General features: G+C 33.4%; 1 protein-coding gene across 2 annotated transcripts in view; it reads right to left on the reverse strand.

Moving 5' to 3' along the window:
- The window catches only part of SPPL2A (signal peptide peptidase like 2A), a 40,806-nt gene that overhangs the window by 5,499 nt on the left and 22,577 nt on the right, over window positions 1-12,730 (reverse strand). Inside the window, exons 11-15 of one of the 2 annotated variants that reach the window (XM_016128573.2) lie at window positions 10,517-10,573; window positions 10,269-10,322; window positions 9,736-9,838; window positions 7,178-7,252; window positions 5,643-5,803 (exon numbers count right to left, since the gene is read on the reverse strand). In XM_016128573.2, the coding sequence (XP_015984059.2) occupies window positions 5,643-5,803; window positions 7,178-7,252; window positions 9,736-9,838; window positions 10,269-10,322; window positions 10,517-10,573 (450 nt within the window). The remainder of the gene's footprint in view (window positions 1-5,642; window positions 5,804-7,177; window positions 7,253-9,735; window positions 9,839-10,268; window positions 10,323-10,516; window positions 10,574-12,730) is intronic. The other variant, XM_016128574.2, reaches the window with a different exon arrangement.

Raw genomic sequence — 12,730 nt, forward strand, 5'->3', positions numbered from 1 at the left:
GACTTCTAAAAATAATTGGATGCACTAGTGACATTTAACAGAGACAAACCCATTGTATACTGGATATCAACGAACTGAAAACTTATGTCCCACCCAAAGTAACACTGCCCATTGGAGGTAGCTGCATAAATCTAACTGTACTGATTTAGGATTAAGAACAAACAAACAAAAATCCTCTGAGATGATTATTTCTTTTAATTGTTCTACATGCCAAGTAATTACACTACTGCCTGATTTTTCTCTCTAGAGGAAATACACCTTTATTTACTCTACACTAATTAGAACTGAGACTTTTAGTAAAATCAAATAAATGGAGTCAAATACTGTATTCTTGAAGCATTCTAGAAAAAAAGTGTTAAGTAGCTTTGAGCCACAGAAAAAATATATACAATTAAGATTTCAAAATTAGTAATATTTTAGTGAAATCCTATAGAAACATTACTTCTTTTGATCAGAGAAATTCATGGAAAGGGCAGAAACACTCCAGGTAAAATATTTAAGTATTCATGAAGTCTCTCTAAGTTTCAACAACAAGGGAGGTATAATTTGCCCTTTGAAAATAACATAAAAAGGCTTTCAGGGTTTCCCATTACATTTAGAAGTCTCCAGTGGAAAACCCTGCTTTTTACCACCACTATTCATGCACTCCACTCTAATATTAGGCATTAGAATGAACCAAATGATTAACAGCATAAACAAACATGCCATCACCTTAGATTCTGACTTTATTTTATATTACTTGTTTTATATCGGGTTATTTCAAAACAGCAGCAAAAACTTTTAGCATCTGCAAAAAAATGATTCTATATAAAGATTGTAGACATAGAGGTCTAGTTTAATGTTTTTAAAGTGCCTCACTTTTATAATACCTTATGACAATTTTGGTAATTTTATGAGGGCTGCTAAAAAACAATCAGGAAGCTTATAAATACACCCACAAAACTGACTAAAGGTTAGTGGATTAAGGATTGAACATTACAGCTACTTTGCAGGAAGAATTTCAGTAACACTGAGAATTTCCAGTATATAAAACACTGTTATCGGCACTTTGGAGCTAAGAACTTAGAGAGGCACATAAATATCTACACAAGGCAGATGTTAATAAGTATTTAAAGTACAAAGTCTAAAAAAAAATATGGGGAAAGGTGAACGAACTTAATTGCAGTTAGAGAACTCTTGGATGTCTGCTTGGAGAAGGTTGATTTTGAGTTTGGAGTTACATAAGGGATATTCTAGAAACTGAGAATGCCAATACTATAAAGAGAATGGAGATAGGGGAAGGAGGGAAATGATTATTACACATGTTAGCCTAAGATTATTACACATGTTGTCTGACAGTTGTCTTCAGAGTTGACCCTCAGGCTTATCCTACACAAAAGGAGTTCATACCTAGTCTCCCTCTGTTTTACCAGGCTTGTTGAGGTTCCCTGGTCTACTTTCCCAGCGCCTGCACAGCCTTATCTGATTTCACCTGCCTCACCAGGTCTTGGGCTAACACACCACAATGGATTACACATTCTCCTACCTGCCTGTGGATCCAACTTCATTTTATGGATGAAGAGACAGTCTTAAGAGAAGTAATTTGCCAGAACTGATGCCAAAACCTATAATATACTCTATGTATATATCCTGTAATATACATACATACCACAAATGATAACATTCAAACTAAATTAATTTTGACTTTAAAGGTTAGACAAAAAGCAATGAGAGATTTTTCTTTTTCATAGTAACAGAAAAATAATTTTGTGAAGGCATCACATTGTATAACTTTCAAAAACGCTAGTTTTCTGGAAAAATGGACTCTCTCTAGGCAGCAGTTTATACCTTCCTACAATTGCTTAAAATTTCAGGAAATAGCCATTCTTCATATTTTAAAATCTAGTACACAATGGGAAAATGACTGCATTTAACAAACAGCTGTGATGGGTATCAAATCCTTTTACAAATAAGTTAAAGGGACCAGATTTAACAAAAGCCCAAAGTTTTGATAGCCAAACCAGGAAAATGGAAATCTAGTTAATGAATTGAAAAACAACAGCCAAAACAACAAATAACCCAAAACATAAATCTCCAATTCCTACAAATAATCATAGAAAATACATTTATAGTGCTTAATGTTGTGCCAGGTACTAGTCTAATCATTCTACATATAGTACAACAAACCTCTTAAGTAGGATGGTTATTATCCTATTTTATATTGGAGGAAACTGAGACACAAAGAAACTAAGTACTTGCCTAAGATCACATGGCTAATAATTAACAAAATCAGAATGCATACACAGGCAGTTTGCTAGCAGACTCCACGCTTTTTATTACTATGTGTTATTTTACATTTTGAATGTCTTTACCCAGTAAAATTAAGATACCACATTACAAAAGTAAGAAGTCTATAACCAAGTTGTTCTATCTTTTCAGACACCTTTAAAGGACTTTCCTATAATCAATAGCCTTATTTAGCTACTATGTCACATGATGAAAGCCCTGGAATCTGTCATTCTGGGGTGATTTAGTACCTGCTTTGTATCCAGCTGCAAAGATCGTTCCCTTTACAGGTAGCTGCTATGAAGCAGAATCATAACTTTTTTCAAGATCATAACTTTTAAGAATGAAATTTGGATGGTCCAGGGCAGAGCTTTTATTCATAGGTAACATAAATGCATCCCGTGATTGAATTCCTTCCTTATCTACAACCCTTTCTCCTCAATAAACATGGAGAAAGAACGTGCTACATTAAACCCTAGAAAAAATGAGCTGTAGACTATATCCAAAGAGACACAATGTTGTTATATCCACCTATAAAACATCTCTAAATATTCAACTATTTTTAGTATGAGTTAGCATAAAAAAAAAGATGTGGAAGCTCCACATAAACTGTTCAGAGTAGCTGTCCCTTCAGGGTAGGGGTGAAGATAGAAGATAGCCTTCAATAGGTAGTTTTGTATTGCTGGTTTAAAAAACACAAAAATGCATTACTTTGTAATTAAAATACAAAAAGAAAAACAAAATAAAGGCAAGATTAGGGCCTATGTAAGAAATTTAGTTCATTAACTAGCAATAATATTAGCCTATTAGTCATTAAATACAGCAAAAATGACTAGAAGTACCCTAATGAACATCTTTTCATGTCAATTTTGCCAAAATTTTTACTCATTTTCTGGACGAACTGCTGAAGAGAAATTACTGGGTCAATGGAAATGGTGAATAATGTATGATAAGTACAAGTGAGAAAATATTATACAGCCATTACAATGATTTTTACAAGGAATTTAAAATTAAATAACACAAACATGCAGTGGAAGATAAGAGAATTACTTAGAGTATCATCTACTGCTCCCCTATCCATTTATCTATGAAGGCAAAGAAGGAACCTTACTTAAATCTTAAGAGTGAGATTATCTAGGTGGTGGGATTATAGGTGGATTTAATTTTCTTGTATTTTTCTACATTGTCAAATAATAAATAATAAAGTACTTTAAAAGCTATATTAAAGGGGAAGGAACATTTTATAAGTAAAAATAAAATGCTGCTGATGAAAATGACAAGAAATATAATTTAATTCTATAAGATAGCATATGTGTTCTCACTAAGAGTCCCAAATTTAAATTCTAACCTAAGTAAAGATGGGGCGAAGGGTTAAAGAAGTACAAATTAGTAGTTGATAGTTGGGCATGGGGAGCATGGCAAGGGAATGCAATTAGCATTAATATGATGGCTAAGTGAAGGGCCAGGGGAGGGAGGGAGCAATTGGGGGGATCTTTTTATGAACATTATAGATGTCTAACCATATACTATATACTTGGAACCAACTGAAATAAATAAATTTATTTTTTTAAAAAAAGGATTTAATGCCAACCCTAAACAAAATTTCCCCATGTTGCTCATCTTCCTTACCCTTAAGTCATAATCAGTTAATCAAATGGTCTCAAGTGCTCTTAGGACAGAATCTAAACTCTTTAACATGGCTACAAGACCCTACAGGCTCTGACTCTCTTTTCCTCCTCCAATTTTCATTTCCCACAGCTCCCTTACTCCTACTCAACATTATGGTCACTCATAACTCCTTTTGGTCCCTAGAATGTGCCATGCGCTCTTCCCTCTGAAGACATGGTTCCCTCAATATGGAACACATAGCTTAGTTAAAGTCTCAACATAGGTTTTATATTCTTTAAAAAGCCTTCCCAAGATCACCTTTCACTCTGTCATGAAACCACAAGCACTGGGTGTCCCACCTCTAGCTTTCATGTCACCCTACGCTGATACATTTATCACACGTTACTGTTAGTGACTCTATCTGCATCCCTCACTACACTCTAACTTTCAAGAAGCTGTGAGAGTAGGCCTGTTTCTAACTTGTTCATCTTTTATCACTAGCAACTAAAATAGCACTTGGGTCATAGAACTGCTCAATAAACGTCTGCTAAATGAAGAAATAGAAAGCTATTTTTTAAAAAAGGATGACAAAGAGCACTTTGGTGGACGTGGTGTTCAAAGGCTATTAGTAGGGCGTACTTTAATTTTTTTAATCTATATAAAAAAAAATCCATGTGGATGTCCACTTAATGGAAACATTACAAGCTATCTTACTAGTTCAAAGATTTTGTGATCATAAACTAAGTCTATGTGTATAAATATAAATTAAAGCAATAGCACTGTGAGGTAGGCAAGGCAGTTTTGTTATTTTATCTAAATCTCAGAAAAATTATAAGATACTTAAAAAACTCTAGATCAGTGCTTTTTCCAATTATGATAATCTAACTTACTGTGTTAAATCACCTCTTGTTAAATAAAGATGATCCTACAGACCGACCAGGAGATGAGTATGAACTTTGAATTGTTTATCTACTAACAAGATTGCAGCCATCCACCCAAAGTGTCTCTATTTTGTTCACGTGACCACTGATATGCATGCATGAGGATGGATGGAGGAGGGCAGTTTGTTGTAATAGGGCAAAGCAAAGCTAACTGCCACATGAAGGAATCAATGCCACGACCCTGACCTCAAAGGCTCGGATTTCCCAACCTTCTTTTAATTTCCATGCAAACAAACTTTACTGAAATACCAAGAACATTCAGAAAAAGAAGAGAGGGGTTTAACTTCAGTGGAAGAAAGAACTCAAATAGAATGGATTCTGGTATCAAGATTTTCTCTGTTCCGGAATTTTACAGAAAGGTCAATCTTGATCCATTTCAACCTGAAATGAGTGCCCTACTAAATTTAGGCCCACTGAAATGCTGAAGAGAGTATACTTTTTATCTGCAAAACCTTAGGACTGTTACTATAAATAGCTAATGTCACTCTCAAAATTCAGTACTTAAATACAAAGTGTTATCTCATGAAGTCCACTTTTGTGTGGATTTTAAAAACTCATGTTGAAATGCTGATGCCTCCCTCCCACTTCTTCCTAGTAGTTTTATCTTGAGTCACTAGGATTTTGGCATCAGATTGACTTGGACTGAGAAATGATGACACAGCAAGTGGACGGGAAGGGGGCAGTAGTAGAAAAAACTTAGGACATCCTGAGAGATCCAAGATAACTTTTTGGCACACAAAAGCTCTGATATACATAGGCAGCTCCCAGCTTAAGTCAGTAGTGAATTATGTCATAAGATACCTCTGTAAACAAAATATGAGCACATACCTGATATCCGCTACCTTTCCAAAACTTTTTCATTTCCTTACGTCTCCAAGCAACAATTGAGGCAGTAATAAGTGTGCAAGGTACTAAATAGAGAAGAGCAGGTTGCCCCTTTTTCATCAGCACCAGAACAACAAATGTAAGTATCATGCCAACAGCATAGGCTGCAAGAAGAATACCAGGTATCAGTCATTTCTACATGCTACCAAAGGTGGATTTTAACTCCCTCACTGAGGTACTGGTTTTCAAATATTTGAAGGCATTTTTACCCTATGCTGTCTTCTCATAATTTCATCAGTTTCCTAGACAGTAATTAGGAGAGACATTTTACAGAACTTCTGAAAATTATGAAAACTGGTATTTCAATTATAATTACTCTAATTATCAATCATAGGTAAAGTAGTAATTCAATAAAGTCTCAATTATTTGTCACTGTTAAGGATTTGAGTTGGTCCACATTTTAGATAACTAAAATCTATACCTATAGGTACTAACAGCTGCTTTGAAAGATCTTCCTAATATTGATTATATACTTCCTGAACTTCTTTGACAAAAGTATACCAAACATCATTTGATCTTTTCTTAATGACTCAGGGTCTTATTATGAACATAGGACCTCAGAATTTTGGAGCTAGGTGGGCCTTTACAGACAATTTAGTCTATCACTTCATTTTATAGATAAGACAATCAAGGAAGAATCAAGGAAGTAAAGTGAGTTGCCCAAAGTTAACACAGCAGAATTGACAGACAGTCCTATTATATAACTTCATTGAGTGTTTTTATTGTATCATTGTGACTCTTATTGTGATTCTATTATGTTAATAACCTTACAAAGTACCATACATAATGGCCTCTGATTTCTTATTTCTTTATAGATTTTTCTTTTCTTTTTCATCTTTTCACTCACTTAACTGTTCTTTCTTATTGTCAGAGTACCTATTTCTAGCAACAGCCTTCTCTACTCCTAATGTATACTTTTAATTTACTGGATTTAATTCTACTGTGGAATTGAAAACCTTGCTAGAATAGTATCTAACTGGCTCTCGTACAGGCCCTTTACTGAAGTATAAAGAACTTCTGGTGTATGGACTTTGAGATAATCTATTTGATATATTCAGAAGTATTGAAGTTATTGTTTGGCTTCCTTTCTGTTCATATTCTGTTTTCAATAATACAGAGAGGTAAGTAACAACTACCTTTGCTGTCCTAAGTAAGATGTTATTTTGCCATAAATTCATTTATATAAACACACAGTCCTCCATACAGTATTTTTTAAAAGTGTAGTATTATTGACTACTTAGGTGCCAGCTGCTTTAATAAGCATTTTCTACATAGAACCTAATGTGTTTCTTTCACATAACTTCCTATTTAAACCTTGAAAACTTTGTGATATAGGTAGTATAATTATCCTTTTTTGAAGGAAAAAGAATTATCTTATTAGTTAATGGTAAAGAATTAGAATTCCTTATTTTCAGACCTCTACCTTTTCCTACAGATAATATAATTCAACGTAATAAAAAGAAAAAACAAAAATTTACCAATTGTGGAGGAGACATAGTATATAGAAGAACCACTCTGTTCATCAAATCTTCTACAGTATGCAATCAACAGACCTTAAAAAAAACAACCAACCAAAAAAAACATTCCATGTTAAACAACAACTGCAACACAAATTCAACTGTTAACTGCGGCAATAGTACACGTTGTATTTAACCTTCATTTCTGCATCCTGAGAACACTGAAGTAGCTCAGATTCTGGACAAAATTTTATATGCTAATTTTTTGTACTTAATTCCATATTTTAAACATTCCTCCAAGCCATTAAACAGTCTTTAAAAACATGATTTTATTAGCTGTTTACTATTTCGTGTCACGGAGAAAATTTTTTATATTTCTGTTATCGGTTGTAATATTTTCTCTTTCATTTATAATTTTATTGATTTGGGTCCTCTCTCTTTTTTTCTTGGTTAGTCTAGCTAAAGGTCTGCCAATTTTGTTATCTTTTTAAAGAACCAACTCCTAGTTTTGTTAATCTTTTCTATTGTCTTTCTGTTCTCTGATTTATTTCTACTCTAATCGTCAGTATTTCCTTCTTTCTACTAACCATGGGCTTAGTTTGTTCTTCTTTTTCTAGTTCCTTAAGGTGTAAAGTTAGGTTGCTTGTGATCTTTCTATTTTCTCCATGTATATGCTTATTGCTATAAACTTCCCTCTTATAACTGTTTTTGTTGCATCCACAAGTTTTGGAATGTTGTGATTCATTTTTGTTTGTCTCAAGATACTTTTTCATTTTTCTTAAAATTTTTCTTTGATCCATTGGTTGCTTAATTTCCCTGTGTTTATGAATTTTCCAGTTTTCCTCCTGTTATTGATTTCAAGGTTCATACTACTGTAGTCAAAAAATACTCTTGGCATGATTTCATTCTTCTTAAATTTGCTAAGATTTATTTTGTAGTCTAACATATATCCTAGAAAATGTTCTATGTGCACTTAAGAAATATGTGTATTCTACTGTTGTTGTTGGATGGAATGTTTGTGTATGTCTGTTAGATCCATTTTTTTTTAATAACAGCATTAAAAAAAATCATATTGAAAAGCATCGAAGAAGGCAATTTCAAATTATGATCTAAGTATCCCTCATAGAATAAAATGACTTGGAATTTTAATACAAAGAGTTCAAATAAAAATTAAATATAAGCTCCCATTTGTAAATATGCATATATGCAGAAATTACCCATTTTATTACCTATTTCTTTTAAGAAATCTGTTGACCCTTTCCAAAGAAGTTTCAATTGTATTTACTAATTTAACACTGTTATAAAACAGTAAAAATGACACCTAATTTTATTATTTTTATTGGTTGTTTGAATTAATTAGTTTTGGTTCCTAATAAATTAACCAAATAAGTTCCTTCACAGTCCCTGTTATTTTTTATTATATTTCTGTTTAATCACATTTACACGTGTTTAAAACAATGGTATTCCCTCCCCTCAAATCAGAATATAGCTTTTATAATTAAGTCATGTATTGTCAAAAATTCTGCTGTTTGGGAAAATACTTGTTTGGGACCTTCAACATTTACTTCAAGAATGTAAAATTTATATACTTTTTCCCTCAATTCGATGCTAAGTGCTACATACAAGATTTTATATAGCACTTGGTGTAGAAGCAATAAAACTGGAGACAAGTTTAAAGGTATCTGACAAACCATAAAGTTACTCAGTAGAATGCTCTCCCTACTTTATTTGAACGGAGACTCATGGAACTAAGACCAGTTGCCAACACTGGACTCTGCCATGCCAACTCACAAGGCAACACTGTTAAATTCTCCCTCTACCTGGCTTTGCTATGTAAATGAAAGAGTTTTTTCAGGAGAGCTAGTACTTTTTACCCATCCGCAGGCAGTGGGTACACAAGGAGACTGTAAGAAAAGTGAGGAAGGACAAACTGTCAGCTGATGAGAAAGATTAATTACTTCCAAATTAGTTTATTAATGGGCTGGTAGCCCCATTAGGAAAACACTGTCAGAGATGGAAAAAATGATGCAGAACTGCAATCACTGTCAGAGATAGGAAAAAAATGCAGAACTATAATCACTGTCAGAAAAGACATGCTGAGAGGTGATTGACTCACCACATGCCGTATTTTGGGGTATTATAGTGTCCTACAAGCTGGTGTTCTACTATTGTTTCCCCTCTTATTCATGACTTTGTCTAGTATCCCTAAACTATTTTTCCTAAAATATAACTATTATTTAAAAATAGAATAGCAACTATAATTGATTTGGTATTAACTTCAACTTTTAAAAAGAGTTTAATATATATTACACTTTCTTGGGAAAGAATGTCAAATTGATCCTATTTGCTTCCTCTAAGACACTTTTTGAGTCATGGAAGATATACTTTGGTTGTTACCAATTAGGCTTTATCTTGCACCCCTCAAAATGTTCTTCTTTCTGTATTACTGATCCCAGCTCTACTGATAGCCCAACAGAAATATTTAATACAGAGTAGGTAACTTTTAACAGATACTATGCGTTTGAGAATTTTATACCATCAGTATATTTTTACTGAAATTGTTACAAACAATTGCTTACCTGGTACAATAATGTCTCCGAAACCCAATATTGAAACTGGCATGAGGCACACACTCATTACTGAGAAATGGGCCAGCTTTGGTACCCTGATGACTACTGGTAACTGTAATTTAAAAAAAAAAAAAAAAAAAAAAGACCATCAATAAACCTCTTAGGAATCTTTATCCATTTCTTTTAGAAAGGGAAGGATTAATATTAGAACTGGTTTAACATTTTAAAATTCACATTTATAAGAACTTGAAATCAGAGAACATAAACTAGACACATATATACTCTGAATGTATCAGAAAGCTTGAAAGAAATAGATTTGTAGTGCTAGAAAAATGAAACCCAACACACATATAGGGTTAACAGTATTAATCCAGTATCCCCATATCTAACCTTTGTGTTTTTTTTTTTCTTTTTATCAAAATTAGGACTCAGGCCTTGAAACAGATTTTTTTTTGCAATCTGAATTTTTTCCCCAAAGAAGAGTCTTTTCTCAGAGGGTGTGATTTAAAGTCCAATGAACATATCTGAAATACAATCCTTACTTTCTCATGGGGAGCTGAGGGTTGAGCAGTGGCTTCCACCAAGTTTCCATCATTCTAGGATGAAACCCAAGTCAATAGGTATTTAATAATTTAGAATAACTGAGAAAAGGGCTATATTTGTGAGAAATAAAGTTTTACAATACCATAACATGCACTACATGACCAATGAGTTACACAGGAAGGCAAAATTATTAACAGGACACACATACATACACTGGCAACCATTTCTGTTTAATTGCCATCGCTACCTTTTCATTATTTCCAAAAGGTCCAGCTGCAAGTTCAACCATGATACTCTCGCCGTTCTAAAATTGAGAAGATGAAAGAAACTGTCCAATCATTCAAAGAGAACAATCTACCATTATTCAAGAATGATTTGGCCCCATTGCTCACGGCCTACTATAAATTGTTGAAAAATAGGCTGTAGACTTCTATCTCTGTAGACAGCAAAATCTGGAGTCATCTAAAACAAACTCACCTAACACACCGTTCCACTTTATCGGAACTCAAAAATTACCAAAAACCAACAGATAAGCCACACACTTATTAAAATGAAGCTTTGAGCACTGATTTGTATTAACAACTAGTATCTAGTATTTCTAATCAGCTCCAAATTTTAAGTGCTTATAGTTATATCATATATTAAGTGTCCTTAGTCACTTTAACAATCGCAATAGGGACACAAGAAACACTAAAATTTTTAATATTTAGATTTGAATAAATATACATTTGACCTCTGGCTACTTACCACAATAACAAAACAATGAGGCCGAACTTGAACAGACCCAGCCCTAAAGAACTTGAGAAGCTTCTCTAGCCTGACTCCTTTCCAATTTCAGCCCTGCCTGCTTTTTATGTCCCAATCAAAACATTAACCTTAGCTGAATTTCCTCCCTTGTGTTTGGCTAAGTCTTTTAATGTGGGCTGTGTGAGTTTATTAAAAAGTTCTTTCCTGACAGCCAAGTGTATTGTGGAGTGAGGAAACATTTTGAGGTTAGCAAGTTAAGACTGCATGAGCAACCATCGTATGCTTCACATTATAACAAATGTATCACTAAAACAGGTAATAGGAAGATAAATAAATGCTGAATTTTAGGTCAATTTGATTTACTAACTGTAATATTTTCTATGTGGGTGGGGTGCATAGGAGAAATCGCTAGAGTATTTTTAAGAGGACTTCACTGATATCTGAGCTGAGTAGAAAGAAGGATAAAATCCCCAGCTACAGAAATCTTTTCCTCATGTTAAGCTTCGGGTTACAGAAGGGTTAAGTTACAGTTTAGGAAAATAAACTAGTATTAAATACAGTTTCTTCCAGCAAACTCCCATCATGTGATTCAATTTCTAGATAAAGAGTTCATTGTGGTTTGTTTTCTAATTGTATTTAAAACAATTAACTGAAGACCATCATCGACATCCTCTCATACATTCAAAGATATCTGAGTAACTACTATTTGTAAGATACTATACCAATATTTAATTCCTGAAATTTTCATTGAAAATCACGAAAATCAGAAGTGACATATCTGATTCTCATTTCAAATTATGTACTATAGCCTTAATAAAAACAAACCAGAATGAGAAGAAGAAGGTGTTAAAGTAAATCTTTAACAGTGATTAGTAAAGCGCACTTCAGTTTTTCTACCAGATCGTATTACTAGAAATCACATGCCTAGTCAGTGGGAACGAAGATGCAAAAAAAGGTGAAAAATTCCCTAAGCACAGAGGGAAGAAAGTAGGCTTAAAGATATCTTTATAATTACCTTATACCTTTAAAATTCTAAAACTTTTTACGTGTAGAAAATAGTTTGCTGGCAGATACTTTTGGCATTTAAAAAGTGATAGTAGTGATCAAACAGAATGGCTAAGAATTTAGTTACAGTTTATAGCTATAGCCACTGTAAAATATATGACTACCTGTTGACCTATGACAATGGCTTTGTAGAGAGAATACTTTCATTACAAGATCTCTGAAAGAGTGACTTACAGAGATGTTTTATTGAACCGAAAAAATTGACACAAGCTAGGACAATTTTAGATAGAATTTTTAAAAATACGAAATTAGCAATTTTTGTTATAATCCACAATATTAGTTCTATGCTTACTAGTAGATTACTATCACAAATGAAGTCAGTGAGTCATATGGCTCATCATCAAGGTGTGAACACATGCTAGTAAAATAGTTTGTGATTTGGGGCAGTTAACTAACTACATTTGTTACCTAGTTGCAATTTTAGCTCCCCAATGGAGCACCTATTTGTTGTCTTATGCTATTATGAGAATATGCTATTATGAGCAAATATGAGAAGTGCAGAGTTTTACAATGATTTCACAGATGGTAGGCTGGGCTTAGGAACAGATAATGAACCAATGGGAATAAAAATAGTGATTATAGTATCAAATACTAAGTATATGAGAGTGACAAAGGAGAAAGAGATGATACAGTTACAAAGCAAGACTCA

The sequence above is a fragment of the Rousettus aegyptiacus genome, unplaced genomic scaffold (genome assembly GCF_014176215.1).
Source record: "Rousettus aegyptiacus isolate mRouAeg1 unplaced genomic scaffold, mRouAeg1.p scaffold_m13_p_3, whole genome shotgun sequence".
NCBI lineage: Eukaryota > Metazoa > Chordata > Mammalia > Chiroptera > Pteropodidae > Rousettus > Rousettus aegyptiacus.